This window comes from Cibotium barometz, chromosome 37 (assembly GCF_041138505.1).
Source record: "Cibotium barometz isolate CiBa-2024 chromosome 37, ASM4113850v1, whole genome shotgun sequence".
Classification (NCBI taxonomy): Eukaryota; Viridiplantae; Streptophyta; class Polypodiopsida; order Cyatheales; family Cibotiaceae; genus Cibotium; species Cibotium barometz.
This window is the reverse complement of record NC_141082.1, coordinates 2579963-2605488: the sequence shown is the minus strand read 5'-3', so window position 1 is coordinate 2605488 and position 25526 is coordinate 2579963. Positions and strand designations below refer to the sequence as shown.

At 46.7% G+C, this 25526-nt stretch overlaps 1 protein-coding gene across 2 annotated transcripts in view; it reads left to right on the top strand.

Moving 5' to 3' along the window:
* The window catches only part of LOC147616838 (U-box domain-containing protein 44-like), a 76461-nt gene that overhangs the window by 13680 nt on the left and 37255 nt on the right, over window positions 1–25526 (top strand). The window contains exon 2 of one of the 2 annotated variants that reach the window (XM_086776475.1): window positions 21686–21995. The exons of the other annotated variant lie outside the window; for it this stretch is intronic. Coding sequence (XP_086632601.1) covers window positions 21686–21995 — 310 coding nt within the window. The remainder of the gene's footprint in view (window positions 1–21685; window positions 21996–25526) is intronic. 2 annotated transcript variants of the gene reach the window in all.

The window sequence follows — 25526 nt, the reverse complement described above, 5'->3', positions numbered from 1 at the left end:
GGTTGACTTGTCCTCCCGAATTGGGCTCACATGGGACTAGTTTCCACTCGAGATCCTGCACCTTTTTATTTAGATATGTCTACGTGGCATCCAAGTGTGGGATGCACGTGACATGCCTTGATTGCTCTCTCGTGTAAACGGCAAGTCATACCTCATATCTGTTCATGTACTCCTTCTAAAAGTGCATGGGATATACTTACCTCTTTATATCAGATCCGCAATGAAGCTCGAGCTTATCTACGGAAAAGCGTGACTTGGAGCATATGACTAAGGGTGATTCGATGGATGGATTTCTCACTCGTGCTAAGGATTTGCGAGAGTAGTTAATCAATATTGATGAGGTGATACCTGACAGTTCAGCTGTCGCTACGGTTCTCAATGGTTTGCTTGAATCCTATAATGGATTTGCTACCACTCTTCATCTCTTGACGAAGAGAAATACAGATTTGTACACATTTGATGATTTGGTAGCTCTCTTGTTACAGGAAGAGCAACCTTGGTCCAACCGGAACAGCATGATTGCTGCAGATCAGGCTTTTGCTGCCTCCTAGCATGGCAAAGGAAAATACTGGTTCTAGTGCCAAACCTAAGGGCAAAGCACAAGCCCATTCAGATCCTCCTAAGTCTAAAGAGGAGAAGACGAGAAGAAGAAGAGATACAACTATTGTCGGAAACCTGGTCATGTAATTGAGGAATGCAGGAAGCTTAAAGAGAGTGAGAATAAGAAGCAGCAGCAAGGTCTTGTTAGAAGTCATCTCCTGTCTTTATTGAGACACCAGGGCCTCTGTTGTGGGTGTGCCCGCCGTATTAGGTGTTTTCTCATTTTTCCCCACTCTCCATATTTTTTTCCCTTTTTTTTCCTATTTTTACCAGGTGTGGGAGGCAGTTCTGTGGCTCTTGGTTGATGCAGACACTGGCCGACTGCTCCTTCTGGTCCCCAACCGACTGTGTACAGCTGGCCGACTGTGTACAACTGGCCGACTGGTGGATATAGCTGGTCGTGGACATGTAGGTCCAGTTGGCTGCCTTTTCTACAGGCCGACTGCATGTTTGGGGCCATATAAAATGGCCCCATGGCCCCCACACCATTGTATCTTGTATATTCCGGGATCTTGTGTATATAGAGCAGAGTTACACGCCTCTCTCTCTCTCATTCTCTTGTGTTGTTTATTTTCTGCACTGTTCTTGCTCTAGTGTTCTCAGATTTGGTTATCATCTCCGTTGCATTCTGACATGGTATCAGAGCCCTAGGCTCTTGATAGATCTTGGGAGTTGTGTGAGCAAGAGGGGGACTGTTGCATTGCTGATTGGTGGACTGTTCGGGACTATTTGGGAAGAGGAGAAGCAAGAGGAGGGTGGGCTGATTTGCTGGACAGCCACTTGCAGGTATATTTTTTTTTTCCCACCCACCCTTTTCAGTAACATCCCTGCAATGGCAGATTTATTAGAGATGGCTGAGAAGCATGTGAAGATCCCAACTCTCCCCACGTTCCCGGTGGACCGTCAGTTGGACGGGAATAACTACGGCATATGGAAGGTGATGATGGAATCTGTTCTGGAGTGCAAAGTCGTCTACGATGCAGGAACATATTAACAAGCTGCAAGCCCTGTAGTAGCAGGAAGTCCTTCAGGCTGGGAAGGAGATATCATTAGAAGATATGGCCATCACTTTGCTGTCCCACTTGCCTTCTCAGTATTCCGCTTTCTACTCTTCTTTGATTACCAGTGGTGGCAGGCTCAGCACCATTACATGGGAGGAGCTTGTTGTTGGGTGTTGGACTCACACACTCACACACACAAACCTGCACATTAGGGTTAGGTGCAAGGTTGAGAAGCTCACACACAGAAATGAGAGAGAGAGAGAGAGAGAGCCAAAAGTGTGGTATCCACAAAATGCAAGTCAACCCTTGCATGCCACATCCATATAATATAGAAGTACAAAATATTATCCTGTCCAAGGGGAAAAACCACATGGGAAGATAGTGCCCTTGGTTAAGCCCTGTTCACACATAGCACTACCATAAGTGAGCATATGCCTACAAATCCCCCCTGTAGTGGAAGTGTGAACCTGTACAAGGTAGCAGATCACTCTCTGTATGAGAGTAAGCCCAAAGCTTTGCGGAAAGCTTCAAACTTTTCTCGAGGTAAAGCCTTTGTGAATAGATCTGCAACATTATCCTGTGTAGGGCAATAAGATAAACTGATCTCCCCTGCATGTAGCCTCTCTCTGACATAGTGATAATGAATCTCTATGTGCTTGGTACGTGCATGAAATACTGGATTTCGTGCCACGGCCATAGCACTCTGGCTATCAGTGAAAATGGTGGTGGGTGTCTGCTGACACTCACGAAGATCAGCCAATAGTCTTCTCAACCATACACAATCTACTGTAGCTGTAAAGACTGCCCTGTACTCAGCCTCACAAGTAGATGTAGCAACAGTGGGTTGCTTTTTACTCAACCAAGATATGCATGAGCTGCCAAGAAAAAAACAATTCCCACTGGTGGATTGCCTGGTATCGTAATCACCAGCCCAATCAGAATCACTGTATGCATAAAGCTGCAAGCTGCCCCCCCGGGATAAAATAAACCAAGATCCAGGGTACCCTTAAGATAACGAAAGATGCGTTTGACTGCTTGCCAATGCTTTGTGCCTGGGCTGTGCATGAATTTGCTCAACAAAGACACCCCAAAAGATATGTCTGGCCTCGTGTTACACAAGTAAATGAGGCATCCCACTGCCTGGCTATAAAGGCCGGCCTCAAAAGGCTCTCCAATATCATGCATAGTAAGCCGTACACCTGATTCTACCGGAGTAGAAATGGGCTTACATTCATCCATGTGAAACCTTTTTAGCAAACTTTTTATGTACTTAGTTTGCTGCATAACAATGCCATCATCTGTATGCATAAACTGTATGCCGAGATAGTAGTGTAAAGGCCCCAAATCTGACATATCAAATTCAGCTTTCAAATCAGCTTTGAAATCTGAAATTTGTGCTTTGCTTGTACCTGTAATGAGCATGTCATCTACATACAAGATGACTATGAGAATATCGGCATTGGTTTTCTTCACATATAATGTGCTTTCAGCTGGACTATTCTCATAACCTTGGCTGGTTAGATGAGCATGTATCTTATCATATTAAGCTCTTGAAGCTTGCTTTAACCCATACAATGCTTTGTGCAACCTGCATACTTTATGTTCCTCACCAGGAACTACAAAACCAATGGGCTGATTTACATATACTTCCTCTTGTAAATCCCCATTTAAGAATGCAGTTTTGATATCCAATCGATGCACTTTCCATCCTTTATGGGCAGCCAATGCAATCACAGATCTTATTGTGGTCATTCTCGAAGTAGGAGCAAAAGTCTCTTCATAATCTATTCCCTTTTTCTGGTAGTAGCCTTTAGCCACAAGTCTTGCTTTGTACCTGTCAATAGTACCATCAGACTTTCTTTTGACTTTGTACACCCACTTTGTTCCAATTACATGCTTGCCTTTAGGCAATTCCACAAGATCCCATGTATTGTTCTTCATGATAGAAGAAATTTCAGCTTGCATAGCTTGCAACCAATGCTCATTCTCATGTGCTTCTTCATAAGAAGAAGGCTCTTCTGAATCAAAGAGACCACCCATTGCGAATGCAGACTCCCCACGATATACATTCAAAGCATGGCTGGAACTAGCCCTTGTTCTACCTGTGAGTGGAGCTGCAAGTTTGCTTTCTTGCAAAGTTTTCAGCAACCATCTTGGCACTGACTTGGCTGTGTCTATGGCTGTTTGCTCTTCCCTGACAAGATCTTCCACTTCTTCCACAGAAGGGGGCTGAATGGTTGGCTGTTCCACATGTTCTACATGTGTATTTTCTTGTGTAGGGGCTGGCTGATCTGAATATCGCCTAATTGCGATGGGTAAAAGTCCATCAAACATGTCTTGTAAGCCTGTATCATTGCTTTTATACAAGCTGACCATGGGCTGTTCTGAATTTTCAGCAAATACCGCATCTCTACTCACAAAAATCCTACGTGTAGTTGGATTATAAAGACGGTATCCTTTGCTTTCATTGCTGTAGCCCACAAAAATGCATTTAATTGCTTTGTCATCAAGCTTTGTTCGGAGTTGTTCTGGCACATGTGCATATGCCAAACACCCAAATGTACGCATATAATCCACTGTTGGCTTTCGGCTATACCAAGCCTCAAATGGTGTTATGGTTTTCAAAGCTTTTGTTGGACACCTGTTCAACACATGAGTTGCACACATTATAGCTTCCATCCAAAATTTGTGAGGCAACTTTTGTGCTTTCACCATGCATCTTGCCATCTCCATGAGAGATCTATTTTTCCTCTCAGCTACACCATTCTGCTGCGGTGTATAAGGCACAGTACATTGGTGTTTGATGCCCTTTTGAAGCATATAATCCTTGAATGCATTTGACATGTATTCTCCACCTCTATCTGAGCGAAGTGTTTGGACTTTACATGCACACATATTTTCAGCCATTGCTACAAGGTGTCGAAAGCATGTAAACACATCTTCTTTTGCTTTCAAAGGGTAAGCCCAAGCAAACCTGGAGTAGTCATCAATGAATGTGACAAAGTAAAGATGCCCCCCTATGGATGGTGTCCGCATTGGACCACATACATCACTATGTATGAGCTGTAATTTACTTTCAGCTCTAACAGCTCCATCTTTGGGGAATGGTTTTCGTTGCATCTTTCCCAAAATACACCCCTCACATACATGTCTTGGTGGAGACTCAAGAGGCGGCATATTATCAACCATATGATGCTTCTGCAAAAGCATCAAACTCTGAAAATTTACATGCCCAAAACGAGCATGCTTTAGCTCTGCATCATGCATAGCAGGAGTGTGGGCAGCCACTGTATTTGCATCATAAGTGCGCTTGTCATAGCTGTCCAGCTTATACAAGCCTTTGTATCGTGTTCCAGAAGTGACTATTTCATAACCCTTTGATGGGTCTTTTACCAAACACTTCCCATCTTCAAATTCAACCTTTAAACCTTGGTCGTTTATGGCTGAGACGGGGAGTAGATTTTTCTTTATTCCTGGAACATACAATACATTTCTCATACATATATTGGCACCATTGGCTGCAATAAGTATGACATTACCAATTCCCTTTACTGGATATGTGGTATGATCTGCACATGATACAGTGCGGCCATTTGAAGCATAAACCAAGTGCTGAAATACATCTTTGCATGAAGTGATGTGGCTCGAAGCACCACTATCAAAATACCATGATGCATTCTCTCTGTCAGATGCAATGCAAGACATACCAGTGTCTGAAGCACCTGGTGTGTCACTAGTGCATGTGACCAAAAAAGTGTACTCTTCTTGGATTACATTAGCTGATTGCTTTGCTTTGTCATCGTCATCCGAAGAGTCTGCTACTGCATTGCCTGCTTCTTTCTTTTTCTCTTTTGCAATCCTTTTCCTACATTCACTAATGTAGTGTCCAGGCTTATGGCAGTAGTGACATTTGCCCTTCTTTTTGGGCTTGTTTGCATCCCCTTTGTCAGACTTTTCACCACTAGAAGAGGGTTGTCCATGACCAGCCTTGCTAGACTGTTGTCCCCCATGCTTAAAGCTCTTTGCTTTACCCTTATCCTTGGCTGTAAATGCCTTTTCTCCATCACGGTTGCTCGATATGTTTGCTCTTGTTTGCTCTTCCTGCAAGAGTAAACCCACGAGCTCTTCAAAAGTGACGGGATCACCACCTCCTCTCATTGAGAGGTTGAGAGAGGTGTGAAAACCCAAGTAGGAAGGCGATAAAGAATGTAGAGTGTTGGTGACCATCTGTCTGTCTGGGATAACCTCATCAATGTTGAGCAATTGTTCCTGCAAATCTTTCACTTTGGTGAGATGATCTGCCATGGAGTCACCCTCATCCATAGAAAGAAGATCCAATTGCCTCTTCAAGTAGGCAACTCTTGCCTCGTTGCGTACCTGATACATTGCTTCCAATGTGTCCCATGCAAGCTTCGATGTCTTGCATGAACGAATGTGCGGAATAATAGTCCTTTTCACTGAAAGGGCTATCAATAACATGGCTTGTGCATCTCTAGAGTCCCATCTCTTCTGCTCTTGTGTGGGAGCAGGATCTACATCAGGAGCTCTTTGAGCACCTCCCCTTTGAGGCGTGGCTGGCTGAATGGTATGTGGGCGTGTGTCATCACCACACACGATGCCCCAAAGCCCTTTGGCTACCAGCAAATTACGGATCATAAAACTCCAGAGGGAGTAATTAGATCCATCCAGCTTGTCCTCCTGGGTGAGCACACCAAATACATCTGCAGCATTCTGTGCCATGTCAACAAAATATATCTGCAAGCAAACCAAGCACCAATGTGCACTGCCAGGCAACCAAATGTCCTGTGCAAATGTATGCCTGCAAACCAAAGCAAGTGTAAACCTGCACCAAATTGTCCAATTACACTCAATGTGTATACATACGCGACAAATCGCAGCTGTAATGCCCAATTACATGCTCCAATCAGAAAATCCCCAATTTTTATACACTCCAATCGCTTCAATGTGCATCTAATTGGCCAATTTTCACAGAAGCCCCAAATTTCTGCAAATGTAAGAGCTCCAATTTGCCAATTTTGACCTCAATTTTGAAAACCCCCAAATTTCTGCAAATAAGAGAGGTTCAATTTGCTGATTTTGACCTCAATTTCAAAAACCCCCAAATTTCATCTGCAATTTTCCTTTCAATCTGACTTGCACAGCATTCCTTGTCTGCAAAATCGGCATATGACCTGCACTGCAATGGCTGCAGATTTTGTATTTGGGTTTGATAAAAAATTTTGACAGAGAAATACCTTCAGGCTTGCAGAGTGTAGGCTGGGAGTACACAGTCGAGTGGCCTGCTAGGCACACGGAGGCAGCTGGACGGCGGATGGCTGAGGGCGTGTAGGGTGAGCAGCACGGCGGAAGCTGGAGTCGGGTAGGCGAGCATGTGTGCCGTGGGCCAGCACGAATTCCCACTAGTGAGTCGTCAGTCGGGTAGGCGCTTCAGAACAAGGCGAGAAGGCGTGCTGTGTTGGCCAGGCGAGCTGGTGGCGGGCAGCAGTGGAGCCGGAGTCGCTTGCGATGGGCTAGGCGAAGGCGGCGAACAAAGACCACGAGGCAGTCGTGGGTAGCGCTGGGAGCGAACAGAGTTGATGATGCGCTGGCGTCGAACAAAGGCCACGGGGTAGCGCGCAGGGAGGCCGGAGCAGACGGCGAGTACTGGGTAGACGGACGGAACAGCGACGGGTCCCCGTCGACGTAGCAGAGACGGCGGGGCAACACACGGTGGGCCGGCGGCTGCTTCGACGGGTCGGAGGCGCACGTGGGCGTCGTCAAAGCTGGGCGACGGCGGGCGTCAGTCGGGAGCAGAACGATTGTCGACGGCCGGCGGCGGCTGCTGTGGCGGAGACGGCGGACGGGGACTGGAACGGAACGTCGACGGAGCTGTTCGGCGCCGGCTGCAAAGGAAGTGCCGCCCGGGAGCCTGGGCGGAGGTGGTGGGCTCCCCACTAGTGCCGCCCGCGAGCTGGGCGGTGGTGGTGGGCTCCCCACTAGTGCCGCCCGTATTTGGCGGCCGAATGGTGGAGCAGCTGGACGGAACTGGCGGACGGACGCCGACGGAAAAACACAGTGTCGACGGAAATTCGCAGTCGACGGAAAAAACACAGCGTCGACGGAATTTTGCAGTTTTTTTAGCAGATTCTGCACAGCCACCACTCCAGGGCCAGCTCCCAGCTCTGATACCAAATGTTGGGTGTTGGACTCACACACTCACACACACAAACCTGCACATTAGGGTTAGGTGCAAGGTTGAGAAGCTCACACACAGAAATGAGAGAGAGAGAGAGAGAGCCAAAAGTGTGGTATCCAGAAAATGCAAGTCAACCCTTGCATGTGTGCCACATCCATATAATATAGAAGTACAAAATATTATATGGAGTGTCCTTTCACACTTGATGTCCAAGGGGAAAAACCACATGGGAAAAAGTGCCCTTGGTTAAGCCCTGTTCACACATAGCACTACCATAAGTGAGCATATGCCTACACTTGTGCCCATGGTCTTGGACCAGGAGGAACAATTCACGAACCCTCCTCACAGTGGAGGTTCAGAGGCCTTAACTCGCCAACGGTCGAAAGGCCGGAATAACAACAAGGGCAAAGGGAAGGCTTCATCGGAGAAGTCTTCTGAGAAGAAGCTTGACACGGATCGAGAGAAACTGAAGGCCGAGAGGTCCTGCAATGATTGTGGCGAGAAAGGCCACTATTGGAGAAAGTGTCCAAAGTGGACTGGAAAGAGTGCTAATTCTTCAGCCTCACTTGCAAAGACTCCAGCATTTGTGCACTTAGAGATGATGGACTGAGATGCTTCATTATCTTCGAGCGAGGAGGCAGTTGGCTTCACCGCAAAGGATACCTGGGAGTGGATTCTTGACAGTGGTGCTTCCAGGCACATGACTCCTTCTCGAGACTTTTTTTTGGATCTGAAACGGTAGTCAGGTCACATCTTCATTGGCGACAACTCCACCATTCCGATACACAGTGAGGGCCGGATGGAGATTATTTTCGACGGCAAGGGGGGTAAGCATTTCTCCCGTGTTCTTTACGTCCTTGCTCTTGGTTTTCATCTTCTGTCAGTGCATGAAGTATGCAAGAGTGACTTTCGGGTGGAATTTGAGGAGCATTCAATTGCTCTACGGGACCGTGAGACTGGCCAGGTTGTTTGGGAAGGCGGTGTGGAGAATGGTATCTACAAGCTCTCTGCACTCTCCTCATTGACAGGTTCTCAGGTTGGAGATCTATGGCACTTTCAGTGTGGCCACTTAAATGTGCATGCAGTGCGGCGAGCTTTCCGGGACCAGATTGTGGTCGGCTTGCCAAATGTAGGCAGCAGGCAAGGACGTTGCAGTTCTTGCATACGTGGTAAGCAGCACAAGGAATTCTTTCCAAAGTAGGCTTTCAGGCGGGCTTCAAAACCATTGGAGTTGATTCACACTGACTTGTGTGGAACTCAGCAGACACCATCATTGGGAGGTTCTCTATATTCATGCTGCCAGGCGGGCTTCAAAACCATTGGAGTTGATTCACACTGACTTGTGTGGAACTCAGCAGACACCATCATTGGGAGGTTCTCTATATTCATGCTACTTGTTGATGACAGTTCCAGATTCACATGGGTCTACTTTCTTTCACAGAAGGACCAAGCTTTTTCACGGTTCAAGGATTGGCATGTGATGGTGGAGAAAGAGTCTGGATTGCAGGTAAAGACTCTTAGGGCTAACAAAGGAGGTGAATTCTCTTCGAATGCTTTTGTCACATTTTGTGTAGACCATGGCATCAAGTGGGAACTAGCCAATACAGGATTGCCTTCCAAGAATGGAGTTGTCGAACGCAAAAACAGGACTGTGGTGGAGATGGCGAGGATGATGCTGGAGCATCGTGATCTTCCTCGTCCACTTTGGGGAGAGGCTGTGGCGACGGCTGTCCATACCCTCAACCGATCTCCAACGACTTCAGTACCTCACATGACTCCTTTTGAGGCATACTTTGGCAAGAAACCTGATGTCTCCCACTTCCGTGTATTTGGGAGCGATGCGTATGTACATATTCCGAAGAAGCAAAGAGGGAAGCTTGACTCCAAGTCCCATAAGCTTATTTTTGTGGGGTATAATTCTCTTTCCAAGGGATACAGATTGTATGATCCAGAGAGGGATGAGATTATTGTCAGCCGGGATGTGGTTTTTGATGAGCATGTTCCAATATCCACTGTCGAGAAGGCGCCACTTCTTGGAGACCCAGAGGAGTCTGATGATGATTCCCAGTCCATTGCTCCAGATGGACAACCACAGTCAGTACAGGAGGTTAAGTTTAGCTGGAGTAGAGTCCCCGCAACAGCAGGTTGCTCCGCGGTCTGTTCGAGTACCCAGGTGGTTGATAGACACCCTTCGGGAGCCGGGTGTCACGGAGCTTCCCTCCGAATGGACCACAGAGGACGGCCCTCGAAGAGCGCACAGAGTCCGAGACAAAAGTCATTCAACGGAGCTTCTTCAGGTAAACTATGCTTTGATGTCTTGTATCATGCGGGACAGGGAACCCACTTCCGTCAAGGAAGCCCTTTCACAGGATACTTGGAGGAAAGCCATGCAGGTGGAACTTGATGCCATCGAGAAGAACAACACATGGGAGTTGGTACCGAGGCCGTCGAAACGGTCAGTAATTGGTGTGAAATGGGTCTTTAAGACCAAATATGCGTCAGATGGGTCGGTGGACAAACACAAAGCCAGGCTTGTGGCTAAGGGTTATGCTCAGTGGCCCGGCATCGACTACGAGGATACCTTTGCACCGACAGCAAGGATGACCACGATTCGGACCGTTCTTGCCCTTGCTTCTTCTCAGAGGTGGCTTGTGTATCAAATGGATGTAAAATCTGCGGTCCTTGATGGTGAACTGCAGGAGGAGGTGTATGTTGAGCAGCCTCCAGGCTTTGTTGTTCCAGGATCAGAAGGAATGGTTTACAGGTTACATAAGGCCTTGTATGGTCTTAAACAGGCTCCTAAGGCTTGGAATCAGAAGATTGATTCCTTCTTTGTTCGGATTGGTTTTCAGAGATCGGTTGCAGATCCCAACCTATATCTCTTTCGGGAACGCGGCATGGTTACGATTATCATCCTTTATCTGGATGATCTCATTCTCACCGGCGGTCATGTGGAGCACATTGGCGTGACGAAGGCTGCCTTGTCAAAGGAATTTGAGATGACCGACCTAGGCTTACTCCACTTCTTTTTGGGATTGGAGATTTGGCAGACCCAGAGGGGGTTTTGGGTCTCTCAGCAGCGGTATGTTCATGAGTTGCTTGAGGCCTTTGGGATGGAGAATTGCAAGCCTATTACTTCGCCGATGGACCCAGATACAAAGCTAACTGTTAATGATCCTTGTGAGCTAGTTGATGCCTGGCAGTATCGGAAGCTGGCCGGTTCATTGATCTGGTCGCTGAACACCAGATTGGACTTGAGCTTCTCCGTGGGGCTATTGAGCTCTTTTATGCAGACACCATTGAAGTCTCATTGGGACGCAGGATTGCGGATCTTGCGGTATCTACAGAGTATGAAGGATCTAGGACTCTTCTACACAGGAGGGGATGGAGTCAGACTCCAAGGTTGGAGTGACCCAGATTTGGGAGGAGATCCAGACACGAGGAGATCTACTTCAGGTTACAGTTTTACCCCCAGCTCAGGAGCAATTTCTTGGAGCAGTAAGAGGCAGCCAACTATTGCCCTATCTTCGACAGAGGCAGAGTACCGGGCTGCTTGTGGTGCTGCTTGCGAGGTTGTGTGGCTGCGGAGGCTGCTAGGCGAGATTGGGTTTCCACAAAAGGAGCCCACAGTCATCCAGTGTGATAACCAGAGTTGTATAGCTATTGCTCGGAACCCGGTCTTCCATGCCCGGACCAAGCACATAGAGATACAATATCACTTTGTACGTGAGAAGATCTTGGCTGGTGACATCTTGCTACTTTATTGTTCGACGGAGGACAATGCGGCGGATCTCTTCACGAAGTCTCTACCTCAGGCTATGCTCAAGCAGCACTCCAACTCACTGGGGTTGGTTTCATAGCTAGGAGCTGAGAGGGGGTGTTAGAAGTCATCTCTTGTCTTTATTGAGACACCAGGGCCTCTGTTGTGGGTGTGCCTGCCCGTATTAGGTGTTTTCTCATTTTTCCCCACTCTCCATATTTTTTCCCATTTTTTTCCTATTTTTGCCAGGAGTGGGAGGCAGTTCTGTGGCTCCTGGCTGATCCAGACACTGGCCGACTACTTGTCAGGGTGTCCTGGATGCTGGCCGATTGCTCCTTCTGGTCCCCGACCTCTCATGTATGCTGGTCGACTGTTTACAGCTGGCCGACTGGTGGATATAGCTGGTCGTGGACATTTAGGTCCAGTCGGCTGCCTTTTCTACAGGCCGACTGCATGTTTGGGGCCATATAAAATGGCCCCATGGCCCCCACACCATTGTATCTTGTATATTTCGGGATCTTGTGTATATAGAGCAGAGTTACACGCCTCTCTCTCTCATTCTCTTGTGCTGTTTATTTTTTGCACTGTTCTTGCTCTAGTGTTCTCAGATTTGGTTATCATCTCCGTTGCGTTTTGACAGGTCTTGCTGCAACTACAAGTGACAGTGCTGAGGAAGCAAATTTTGCACATGATGGCTATGCCTTAACAGTCACATGTAGTGATTTGTTTGCTTCTTGTTTGTCATTGCCGGATGTTGATTGGTATTTTGATTCAGGTGCTACAAAGGACATCACTTTGTGCAAGAAGTTGTTTACTACCTTGAGAGATGCACCATCAGGTGGTATAGTTCTGTGTGCTAATAATGCATCATATGCCACTAAAGGCATTGCAATGTGGAGTTGACGTCATGGAGTGGGAACACATTTACTCTTGTAGATATTTTGTATGTACTTGGAATTCGCAAGAATCTTAGTTCTGTCTCAACACTTGCAAAAGATGGTCTCAAAATCCAATTTTCTGATCATTGTTGCTCCGTTTATGACAGAATAGATTCTGATGCGCTTATTCTCTCTGGTACATTGCACAATGGCCTTAACAGGCTTAACATGTACGACAGGAGTAGTGATTCTCATCATGATGCTATGGTTACTTCCACATCACAGGTTATGCATGACATTGAGCTATGGCGTGCTTGGTTTGGTCACCTTAATTTCCCTTCTCTTATGCGTTTACAGCGCCAGTCTAGGGTTCATGAGTTGCCACCTATGCAACTCCCACACAAGCATGTATGCGAGGGATGTATATTGAGAAAGATGCATCGTTAGTCCTTTCCAAAGGATGGCACTGTGCGAGCTATCGACCATTGCAACTTGTACATAGTGATTTATGTGGCCCTATGAGAGAATTAACTTTTGCAGGACATTTGTACTTTATGACTTTCATTGATGATTACACTCGTTTTTGTTGGGTGTATGGTTTAAAAGCTAAACACAAGTTTACAGCTTTTATGTAGTCACGTGGTATTTCTCATAAGTGTACTACTCCTTGTACACCACAACAGAATGGTGTGATTGAGCGCCGTACTTGTACACTTAAAGAAATGGCGAGATGTATGCTTAAAAGCAAGAATTTTGTTAGAATCAATGCATCTCAATGTATTTGGGCAGAGCCTTTTTATTGGGCATTTTATGTAATTTCTCCTTGATTTATGAAGTCGTGGGCAGTCGGCCTATCCCTAGAGGCAGTCGGCCAGTTCACTCATGCACTATATAAGGAGGCCTCCCATTTCTCTCTTTTTTTTTTCCATTCCCTTGCACAAGTGCAGCATTCTCTTCCTGGGTATCGCCATTGTAAAGCTTCAAGCTATTATAAAAGGTGATCTTGTCCACAAGCTCTCTCTAGTTTTGTTTATGCTTCCGCATGTGCATTATCCGACATGGTATCATTCACTTAGGTTCAGGCTGCTCCATCTTTGCATTCGACTCGCCGTTTTCTTCATCTGTGCCTTGAGTTTTCTTCCATAGCTCCTTCTGGCTGCAGATCAGTCCCAAACAGTGGCTGCATTTTCTGGTCCAGCCAGCCCTCTTCTTGCTGTCGGCCAGTCTTCTTGGCTGCGTTTTCTCTACAAAGGCAAGCGGTGAAGTTTCTTGGCTGTGCTTTCTTCTACAGAGGCAAGCGTTGGAGTTTTGGCTGTGTTTTTAGCTCCGACATCAGTTGTTGGTGAGTTTTTTTGCATGTGGTGCTGCCAGACAAGTGGCACTACATCTCCATCTTCCTCCATGAGTCCTTGCCCTTCCAGGAGGAGGTTCCTGGTGGTTTCTTGGACTGTTTTTTTGCTGTCCAGCCTCCTCCTCTCTCAGGTTTGAGAGGGGGCTGATTGGTTCTGGAGCCTCGCTTCGTTGGAAAGTACTTGAGAGGAGTCTTTGAGAGCTGAGATTTGTGTTTCTTGTTGTTGTGGATATGGCTCCCCCCTGTATGAACAAGGATGAAGCTTCAAAGGCGGATCTGGTTCATCCACAAGGGTTTGTGGGATATTGTTCAGGGCACTGAGAGGAAGCCCGAGCATCCTCAGAACTCTAGGAGGTGGATTTAGGATCAGGAGGATGAATTTGTTGCGGAATTACAAGACTGGGAGAATCAGGAATCGAAGGCGCATTGTGTGTTTGTACGGATCATCACAGAGGTGGTCTCACTGGCCGTGCAAAATCTCACCAGTGCTCATCAGGTATGGTCTAAATTGGAGGATCTCTTTGCTCGAGATTCGTCGATGAGGGTAGTTACCTTGCAAGGGCAACTCTACGGTTTGTTATTTCCTGAAGGCAGTTCCATGCAGTCATTTCTTATGAAGGCCAAGGTTATCCATGACCAGTTTACTGGCTATGGGTGCTACTTTGTCCTCTGCCCAGCTGGCTGCACTTATCCTCACCAAGCTTCCCCCGGACTATGATGTGATTTCTCGATCTTTGCGGTGCCAGGTCACATCCATTCAGTTGGATTATGATGATCTTTGCGGTGCCAGGTCACATCCATTCAGTTGGATTATGATGATCTTAGCTCCCTACTATTGGATGAATAGTCCGTTCTTGTCTCACAGGGTAAGTTGAAGGTGTCTATCAACAGTTCTGACTAGGCACTTTTCTCAATTCAGAAGAAAGGTCGGAGTTGCTGCTTCTCTTGTGGGAAAACAAGACATCTGTCCAAGGATTGTTTGTCCAAGAAGTAGGACAAGACCAAGGGCAAGGCTTCATCTCAGAGAGAAAGGGCAAAGACATGACACACCACAGTGATACAGATTCTAGTACCACTTCTAGGGCTCCCAGGGTGCTTCCGGCTGAGGAGGACCCAGATGGTGTACTTCTCTAGTATACATGTAGTTTCCTCCATGTGCTTTCAGTCAGATGAGGCTTGTGGGCGGGAGAGGGGGCTAATTGTAGTTCCACTTTTTGGTGCATGGGGACTGTGATTCGGAGTCTCACCATTAGACATCTGGCAGGACATGGTTATCTTTGGTATAGCAGAGATTATGAACTGGATCTGTTCCAAGTTCATTGTTTGAGGCTTTTGGGACGTGATGTGTTTTCCGTCCACTGTTGGGGATTATGGGTGCGGTGTGTCCAGTTGCCCATCATCTATTCTTGGAGTTCACTGCACACTTGTGTGGGAATTCGTAACCAAGCAAAGTTCCTTGCTGTTCGTGGTGGCATTTTGTTTCGAGGAAACAGGTTGGCGGGTGCTCTCTTTGAGGTGATTCCAGTATTCGCGGTGTTGGAGGGTCTATGGTTGCATCTTCATCAGCTTATCTTCTTCAGACTCTTGCACACTATGAGCTGCAGAGGGGTGTTAGAATCAGTGCATCTCAGTGTATTTGGGCAGAGCCTATTTATTGGGCATTTTATGTAATTTCTCCTTGATTTATGAAGTCGTGGGCAGTCGGCCTGTCCCTAGAGGCAGTCGGCCAGTTCACTTATGCACTATATAAGGAGGCCTCCCATTTCTCACTTTTTTATCCATTCCCTTGCACAAGTTCAACATTCTCTTGCTGGCTATTGCCATTGTAAAGCTTCAAGCTATTATAAAAGGTGATCTTGTCCACAAGCTCTCTCTACTCTCTCTCTAGTTTTGTTTATGCTTCTGCTTGTGCATTCTCCAACAGATTTGCCATCTAGATTTTGGCTTGAAGCGATCATGTGCGCCAACTATGTGCTGAACTGCTATCCCATTAAAGCATTGAAATCTATGATAGCTTATGAGGCTTGGAATGGCAGAATCCCTGGAGTCACTCATATGTGTGTTTTTGGATGTCTGGCTTACCTACATATACCAGCACAACAGAGACATAAACTTGAAGCAAAAGCATTGAAATGTATTTTCGTGGGGTATAGCAGTGAGAGCAAGGGATACAGGCTGTATGTACCTTCCACCAGGACAATTATTGTGTCCAGAGATTTCATCTTTGATGAATATGCATCTCAACCCTTGCTTTCATGTAGGCTACAACCATCAATTGATGCCCTAGATGTCTTTGATACATTGTTGCCATTATTTGGTATAGGTGCTGAACCTATTGAGCCTGCTTTGGCTCCAAATCAGCCTCCTGTTGTTGCTGAAAATCAGCAGTCCAACATTCCCCATACTGCTCCAGATGTGCCACACGTTGATCAGGATGCCATGGGTGATGCATTGGTTGAAGAGGATGCAACCATTCATGACTCACAGAGAGTTCCTTGCTGGCTCATTGACACCTTGCGTGATAGCAAGCTGCCTACACTTATGCCAGGTCGTACACGCATTGCCTCTTGACATGCATCTCATTTTGTTGACGGAGCTCTTGTTGCTACTTCATGTAATGAGGAGCCACTTTCTCATTTTCATGTGTTGGAGAATGATAATTGGGTTACAGCCATGCGTTCGGAGTTAGCCTCCATTGAAATGAATGCTACATTGGAGTTATGCGACTTGCGTGCAGGCAAGCATGCTATCGGCACAAAGTGGGGGCAAAATTTGAAACGCAAGCCATCATGATGGCTCCATTGATCGCTATAAGGCTCGCTTAGTGGCCAAAGAGTATGCCTAGAGAGAGAGCATTGACTATGAGGAGACTTTTGCACCTACTTCCCGTATGACCACCATACGCACTATTGTTGCATTGGCTGCGCATAAAGGTTGGAATGTGCATCAGTTGGATGTCAAAACTGCTTTTTTGAATGGTGATTTGTAGGAAGAGGTTTATGTATCACAACCTCCTGGTTTTGTTTAGAAAGGTGCAAAGCATAAAGTATGCAGATTGCGTAAAGCACTTTATGGCCTTAAAACAGACTTCTCGTGCTTGGTATCAAAAAATTCATGTGTACTTGCTCTCTCATATTTTCCAGAATAGCCCTGTTGAGAGTATCTTCTATGTTCGCAAACAATGGGATGATTTCATAATCTTGAACCTTTATTTGGATGATTTGCTAGTGACTAGCGCTAATGAAGGACAAATTTCAGCTTTCATAGCCGAATTGAAGCATGCATTTGATGTTATGACATGGGGCTTTTGCATTACTATTTGGGTATCCGGTTTATACCAGTTGAGGGGGGCATCATGCTGTCTTAGAGAAGATACTTTGAGTAGCTCTTAGAAAGGTTCCAAATGACAAATTGCAAACTTATTTCTATTCCTATGGAACCAGGCTTACGACTATCACTTGAGGACTCTTCCGAGCCATTCGATGTTGCCACATATTAGCAGGCTGTGGGATGCCTTATTTACCTATGCTCTACCCGTCTTGATATTCAGTATGGAGCATCATAGTTGAGCAGATTTATGCATTGCCTTGGCACTAGGCAATGGCAAGCAGTGAATTCTTTCGTTATCTTAAAGGCACTTAGGACTTTGCATTGTTTTATGGCAATGCGTCTTCTTTATCTACACTGATAGTGATTGGGCAGGATATTATGACACTAGGATGTCAACCAGTGGTAACTGTTTCTTTCTTGAAAGTTCATGCATTTCATGGCTCAGCAAGAAGCAGTCGACAGTAGCCACTTCTAGTTGTGAGGTTGAGTACATGGCATAATTCATAACTGTTGTGGAGTGTGTATGGCTCCGCTGTCTATTGGAAGATCTTAGTATTAGATAGCCGTCTTCTACCACCATTTTCACTGACAACTGGAGTGCATTGGCAGCGGTGCAGAATCCGATTTTTCATGCATGGACAAAGCACATTGAGGTGCATTATCATTATGTCAGGGAGAGGTTCCGTGGAGGAGAGAGAGTCGTGACTTACGTGCCTACACAGGCCAATGTGGCAGATGGGTTTACCAAGTCTCTTTCGAGAGAGAAGTTTGAAGCTTTTCGTAAAGCTTTAAACTTATTACTTGTACCAAGGTAGTCTACTACACCCTGTACACGTTCACACCATTCACTTCAAGGGGGTTTGTTAGCCTTTGGCCTCCGGGAAGTCTTGGTGTGAACAGTCTTACACACGGGAACTTTTTGCCCTGTGCTGGCAAGGGTTTTTTTCCTTGTGTGAACACACTCTAGTGTGTTGGGCACTTTAGCCCTAGGACTATTAGTACTTTGTACTTTAGCCCTAGGACTATTAGTACTTTGTACTCTACACATTATCATTGACATAGAGTGCTTCCGGCTATCACATCACGTCTCTCTTTGAGCTTTATATGACTGTGTGTGTGTGCAGAGCATCTTCTCCCCCATCCAACACTAAGTATGTAATGCTCCTTAGACTTGATCTTCCCAATACTACATAGCCTGCATATCTGTCTGCGTGTTTTGGGATGCCCTCTACTCTTCATGTCAACCCGAAGGCGGTGTGACAACACCCTCAGCTGGCCGACAGCAATCCTCATAGTGTGGAACATGTGTCTCGAGAGATAATTGGGCCTCTTAATGAATCCATCACAAGTGACCCTCAGGAAGTGCTCTTTGTATGCATATCTGTCTGTGTTTTGGGATGCCCTCTACACTTCATGTCAACCCAAAGGCGGTGTGACAACACCCTCAGCTGACCTGTCTGTAGAGATAATTGGGCCACTTAATGAATCCATCACAAGTGACCGTTAGGAAGTGCCCTTTGTTGGACTGAAGCTTCAGCGAAGCTTGGCCACAGAGAGAGAGAGAGAGAGAGAGAGAGAGAGAGAGAGAGTTATATTAATCATCTTCAAAAGACCCATAGGGCCTATGAGACCAAAATATTACATCATAGTCGATGTTATATCTCGCCATGGAACAAAAGAAAGGAAAGAGAAAATGAAAATGAAACTGAAAATATAACCAACTAATGAAAAACGAGAAACAGCTGCCTAGATCCTGCTATGAAAATACGTCATCAGAGCTGGTATGATCATCCTCCCCGGGTGGGTAGAGGGCCATCTAGGATATCTAGCATGGGTGATACGAGTAGATCAGATATCCGTGACCTATTCACTGGGTCGGAAGGGGTTGATCGGTATTAGTGGAGTATACTCTGTATTTGCAGCTGATGGGTAGATGGTGGGCGTCTAGCCCGCTGTAAAGTATTGGCTCAGGCGAGGATGACTTCCCGTGGTGGTGTGGGATCTGTATTAGGAAGGGCTGTAGCTGGTGGCTGTGTGGTGGGATCCAGCCTCTCATCATCCTCAGCCTGTCTCTGGAAGAAACTGGTAATGGGCTGCTTGCGAGGTCCAAGGGGTGCTCGTGGGCAAGGCTCTCTGAGAAGACTCTGTGTCTGTGGAGCTCAAGTAGAAAGAGCCCTAAGCATCCCTTGTCAGAGTAATCAATAATCTGAGTCAATGGACCGAATCTCTCTCTGAAGAGGCGATGGAATCACCCTTGTATCTCATAATAAACCGGACAATGGCAGATATGGTGCTCCTCAGTCTTGACTCCAGTGAGGCAGAGTCTGCAAATCTGGCTCTCCCTAGGTATGCCCTCTGCTCTACCAGTCTCAACTCTGAGGCAGACGTATTTGGCCAATCGCTATCTGCATATGTGACATGTGAACATTGAGGTAGTGTGCTCTCTGTATAAACCCATCATGTGTGAGCCTCAAGAAGTGATCTGTGTAGAACTGCACCTTCGTAGGTAACTCTGAAGGTGCAATCCATGTAGCATGAATGTGCAAACTGAGGATATCTCTCTGGACCACTTGGATCATCTGCTATAAATGTATCCTGAACAATACGGCCACTCCTTCGGATCCTCATACCCCTCCTGATGTGCGGGTCTCTCCTCTGTATGCCGACTCCCACTGGTATCCAGCGATGTGTGGTAAGCCTCTTTTGGGACTCTGATGTGTCTCTGTGTAGAAGATGATATCTCTGCCTGTAATAACCTCCTGCATCTCCCCTGGGTCGGACCAAAGTGCACCATTGCAGTTCCAAACCGCTAACTGCAGGCATTGGGTCCCACAGGCCCCACATCCTTATTTGGGATGCCGCTTGGTAATGATAACACGGCCGTCTCTATAGACAACTGGCTTACTTGCCTTGCGGACCTTGTGTACCTGGACTATGCTCGCCGATGAGCTACCTCTGTGGGAGTGAGAACATCGTCTAGGTAGATGATTTCTCCTTTCAAGGCTATGTGCCTTTCAAGGAAAGACTGTCTACTAGCTGAATTTGGGAACCTCGAGCAAAGGACGCTCTCGAGTAGTATCCTTCCCTGCCCTCCGAACATCTGTAAAGGGAGGGGGTCCCTCCACTCCTAGCTTGTGGCACAAGGCTATAGCATCATCTTTTGCTGAGGCCCCTTCCTTCATGCCAGACACCTGTATGTTGAGTGCCCACATTTGTTGTTTCTTCTCATGGATGATGGTAGGGGTGGGGTGGGTTGGTGCTTTTTAGTCAATTCAGTCCACCCTTTCTCGACCTCTTGTTTAACCACATTCGCTCATCCCTTTTCCATCTCCTTTTGTGGCTATAAGACCCTCTTGTAGCTTGATCATCTGGCCTTCCACTTCTTCCAAGAGGTGTGTGAGCTCCCCTTCCTCCTGAATACCATTTTTGCAATCATTACATTCTTTCCGGAGGGTTATCCACCTCCCCCCCGGAGCTCCTCGGATGCCAACTGGAGTTTGGCATTTACATCCTTCAGTTGTGCAATCTCCATGGAGAAAGCCTCGGGCATATACCATTCCCTTTCCTCCTTCTCCTTAGTCTCCCTGAGAGCCAATAGTTCTTCCCTGTATGCCTGTAGTTCCAGCTCCATAGTTTTTATTCCATCCCCCTTTACCTCTCTAAGAGCTGTGAGCTCTACTTTACAGTTCTGTATCTCAACTCCAGGGCTTGGATTGTGCAATCCCTGTCTTGCAATTCCTTCTTGAGGCTATGCATCTCCTTTGTAAAGTCATTCCACATATCATCCAGCTTCTTATTAAGCTTCTGTACATCTTTTTTATCTGCCGCATTGCTATCCAGACGATTCAACCGAGCTTCCACGGATTTCGACATGGCCTATCTACTGCAGTGGTGACATGCAGTAGCTTGATTGCAGCTCTTCAAACAGCACGAGTAAGAGAGAGGCGGCTGAACTGTCACAATAGCAGGAAAGAGAGAGAAGAGGGGTATTTCCCCCATGGGGCCCAAAGAGGCCTGCCTTGCTGCCTTGGGGGCCTGAGGTAAGGGTGGGTGGGCAGCACCAAGAGAGAGAGAGAGAGGGCGAAGCAGCGAGCGTAAAGCGAAGTGGGCAGCGCAAAGAGAGAAAAGATGGCAAAGAGGAGCCACCTGCGTGAAGCTCGATCAGCAATGAGGCTGAGGGTCACGCGCGAGAGAGAGAGAGAGAGAGAGAGAGAGAGAGAGAGAGAGAGAGAGAGAGAGAGAGATTAACGTTGTGGAAGGCCAAAATGACCTATGAGACCCAATACATATCATATAGACCTGTCGGTAAATCTGTGGTCTAGCAAAAAGGTGAAAACATCCTAGTAATTAGCTAGTAGTTCTATGACAGAAGCATCAAAAACAATCATCTGGGTGTGCTGTTTGTGTCGTTTTGGTATCGGTCTATGTTTAGATTTTTGAAAATCTACTATGATAGCTGTTCACTCACTCATTCATTCATTCATTGAGAGAGAGAGAGATATTTTAAACACGTGAATTCATTCATTCATTGAGAGAGAGAGATATTTTAAACACGTGAATTTGTTCTAGGAGGCAATTGGAGAGACAGATGCAATCCGCAGCTGTTTCAAATGCCTTTCACGCAAGCTGTCAAAGGAAAGAGAGGAGGCTATTCATCTTTTGTCAGAACTGTCAAAATATCCCCCTATTTGTGAAAAAATTGGTGCTGTGAATGGGTCCATACTTATGCTTGTTGGGATGACGAGTAGTACATCTGAAAATGTGTTCATTGTTGAAAAAGCAGAGGAGACCTTGGATAATCTTGAAGGTAGTGATCAGAATATGAAACAAATGGCAGAAAATGGGAGGCTACAGCCATTATTGAGACATTTAGTCCGAGGTAATCTCAAGGCATTACTTCAAAAATGGAATATTCTAATCTAGGAAAGAGATTTGAATGTCATGATCTCCTCCAGCTGTTGCTTAAGCTCTTTGAGCTCAAGTCCGCTCATCTGATATGTACCTTTGGAAGCTCTGTACGCAGAATAAGCTCACTATGCTGATCCTTCTGTCTAGAAGGTTGATTGGATGCTTCTCAAGAGGAACATTCTAGAAAAAGGAACGACCATGTTCTTTTGTGAACATCTTATGATTCTTTGGCAAATCCTCCAACTCCACTTGGCCAAAGACCTAACATGCACCACACTATAATGGTTGCCTCGATATTGGCACTGTGCTACTGGCCCATCAAGGGATGGCAACAACTCAACATGGACCACCGAATGCATGGAGTCATCATGGAAAGCCTATTTGAAAAGAATTCCCAGATGATGATGTTTCAATAGATTTGGCCCTAAGATTTTATAGTTAACTCAATCAAAACATCATGCATGAAGAGTTTGTGGACAAGCATACACATGGATGCTATGATTTCTTTTCTGTTTAGTGCACGATGGAGCAAAGATTGGGCAACACTCTTCCCCCTTGTCTCCTTTTTAATTTTCTCCGGTCAGGGTGTCGTTTTAAATTGTCAATTCCTGGCACAATGCTTTGTGAAATCTTGGCGACAGAGCCTTAGATGTGATGTAAATGAAGCACACAAAAGCAAATTAGATGGAAGTTTCTTTTCCTATGCTGATGAAGCCTTCATGCCCTGGAGTTTTTTCCTATGCAAAAGCACAGGCCTCTACAACCCGCTTGTGTTGTTTCTTGACAGCAAATACCCTGGGTACCACTTTTGTACAGATGTTGGAATGCACCAGCTTGTGGGGTTTCTTGGCCCTGTAATTGGCCTCCTTGGGAAGTATCTCCTGATGTTTCTTGCCTTTCATGCAAGACTTACAAATGGAGAGGAGAACCGGTATATGATTTTGAGTAGCCCCTCAACCAAAGAATCAGAGTATGGAGTAGCTCAATAGTTGACTTAAAGTTTTAGGTTTACTGGGTGTTTGATCGTGGAGCTGGAGCTCCCCCCCTGCGCGACTGCACCTTTCTGCCATCACCCCCCCTTCTCTTGTGTGCAGCCCCCCCCTCCCTCACCTCGCTCCAGCACCCCCCCTTCCCCTCCCTGCTCCTCTGCGCAGCCCTCTCTCCATCTCCTCCTGCCTGCCTGCTCACCCCCGCCCCCCCCTCCCCTCCTCCTCTGCCTCCTCCTCCTCCTCTAGCTGCCTCCCCCCCCTTCCTCTTCGCCTTCACTTCCCCCTCCCCCTCCCGCTTCGCTCTGTTGTCCCTCCTCCCCACCCCCCACCCCCCCTCCCCGCCTCAGCTTTGTTCCTTTTCTGCCTCAGTCCCCGCCTGTGCCTCCCTCACCTAAGTCCTCACTTCCTTTTCTTCTCCTCACTGCCTGTTTTCCTTGCCTCCCGGCGCAGCCTGCTAGGACGTGTGCTGTCGCCTTGCCACCTTATCCCTCCTTCCTTCCGCGCTTCCACCTGCTTTCCCCCCTCCTTACCCTCTTCTCCGTCTTCCTGATAAGGTGCAGCTTTCGGGCATTTTTCTTTGTGGCAAGATTCGGCAACTTCTGGTCTTGAACCTCCGCAGCCACTCCGTCATCCCCGACTGAGGATGACGTTCCTTGCCTCTCTTTTTCTGAAGCGGACCTTGAGCTCCTCGCTTCGACAGTCACTTCTTTGGAGACCTCCACCTTGGTATGCAAGATTGTGGGTAGCCGCCCAACGCGTGGATAGTTCAGGGATCTGTTACAGGCAAGCCTTCTTGGCACGCGTGGAAAGATCACCGATATTCATCCCTTGGGGCGTGGCTACTATCAGGTTCAGTCCGATTCGCTTGCAGCTTAAGACGGAGTCATGTAGCCAAACCCCGTCACATTGCGTACGGCCCAGGCCTTCTTTGTGAGGTGGCAGCATGGCTTCGACTTGGCGTCTGACCCTTTGGCTAGCGTCTCAGGTTTTCCTGTGAGAGACTGCTTTCCAGGTCTTAGTGAGGAATACCTTCCTCTCCTCCCGGTGATAGGTGGTGCTATCGGGAGAGTGATGGAACTCCGCCCCCCCCCCCCCCCCCCCATTGTTGCTTCGGTTCTTGCTCGAACGTCTGGGATTCCATCCCTTCGTATCTGTATAGCCTCTTTGGAGTAAGTGCCTCATGCCATATGGCTTCCTTGCCTACGGGAGGGGACCCTATTTTGCAGAGAGTTGAGTATCATGGCCTCCCAAGTCAGTGTTTCATCCGCCGACAGATGGAACACCTCTCTAGAGCTTGTCCTCATCGGTAGTCCAGGAGGATGCCTCCAGTGGTCCCCCCCCCCCCCCCCTTCTGCCCCTAGTTCAAATCCTCCTTAGGGTGGTGGGAGGGACATAGGCCTAGCACCAGAACCCGACATCGGTTGAGCCCGGTGTAGGAGAGTGGTAGACCGTTGGCTTGAGGCGGAATCGTCAGTTGACTTCCAAAGCGGAGCGCCGCCGCCAGGCTGGCAAAACACAGGAGGATACAATTGTGTCAAAGAACCGTTATGAGCATTTATCTGCACGGTACGATACCATACGATGCCGTACGGACTCATGGATTTTTCAAAAAATATTTTTTTCGGGGGTAATGGTCTTGTTTTTGCTTGTCTATGGCTATTCGAGCTTCCTCTACACTACAATGCTTCCCTCATTTTTTAAAATAGTCCATATCTCGAAATTGGAAATACCTAAGTTTATAAATATTTTTTTTAAACACCGTATTTTATCATACGATAAGAAATTTTGAATATCATACCATATTTTTCTGTACCGTACATGACAACTATGCAGCCAAGTGATCACCAGTATCGTGTCGACATGTCGTCGGGTACACGGTTTTGGGATCGAAGGGTGTCTCAGTTTCCTGTAACTATACAGAGCTTCTCAGAGCCACTAGATTTCATGATTATGAATTTGGATAGAGTAGATATTATTATAGGAAAAGAGTGGTTTCATAACCACAATGTACAGATAGATTGGAATGGTCATGAGCTATCTTTCGTCATGGATGGTGTCTAGTTTTGTTTACAGGGTGCTTTGATGTCCCATCCACTACTCTTGTAAACTCAATGTTGAACTTTGTAATATAGTAAAGGATTCTAATTATGAAGTGTTTCAATGTGTTCTAGATACCATGTCATTTGATGCTGATTGTGAGTTTAATTCAGTTAGTTTTGATGTATGGGAGACACAAGCACAGTTTGTGTTCTAGATACCATGTCATTTGATGCTAATTGTGAGTTTAAGTCAGTTAGTTTTGATGTATGGGAGACACAAGCACAGTTTGTCGGTTTCGCCCAGCCGATCGGTTGATCATAAGATCGATTTAGTTCTAGGGTCTTAGTCTATGAGCATTGTGCCTTTGTCACATGCACTTTGCACTCAGTGCATGGTGACAAGATGGCTCATCATCAGAAGTGCAGCAGTTGTACAGTTTTAGAACCCAATACAAAGACTTCCGCTGCATATCA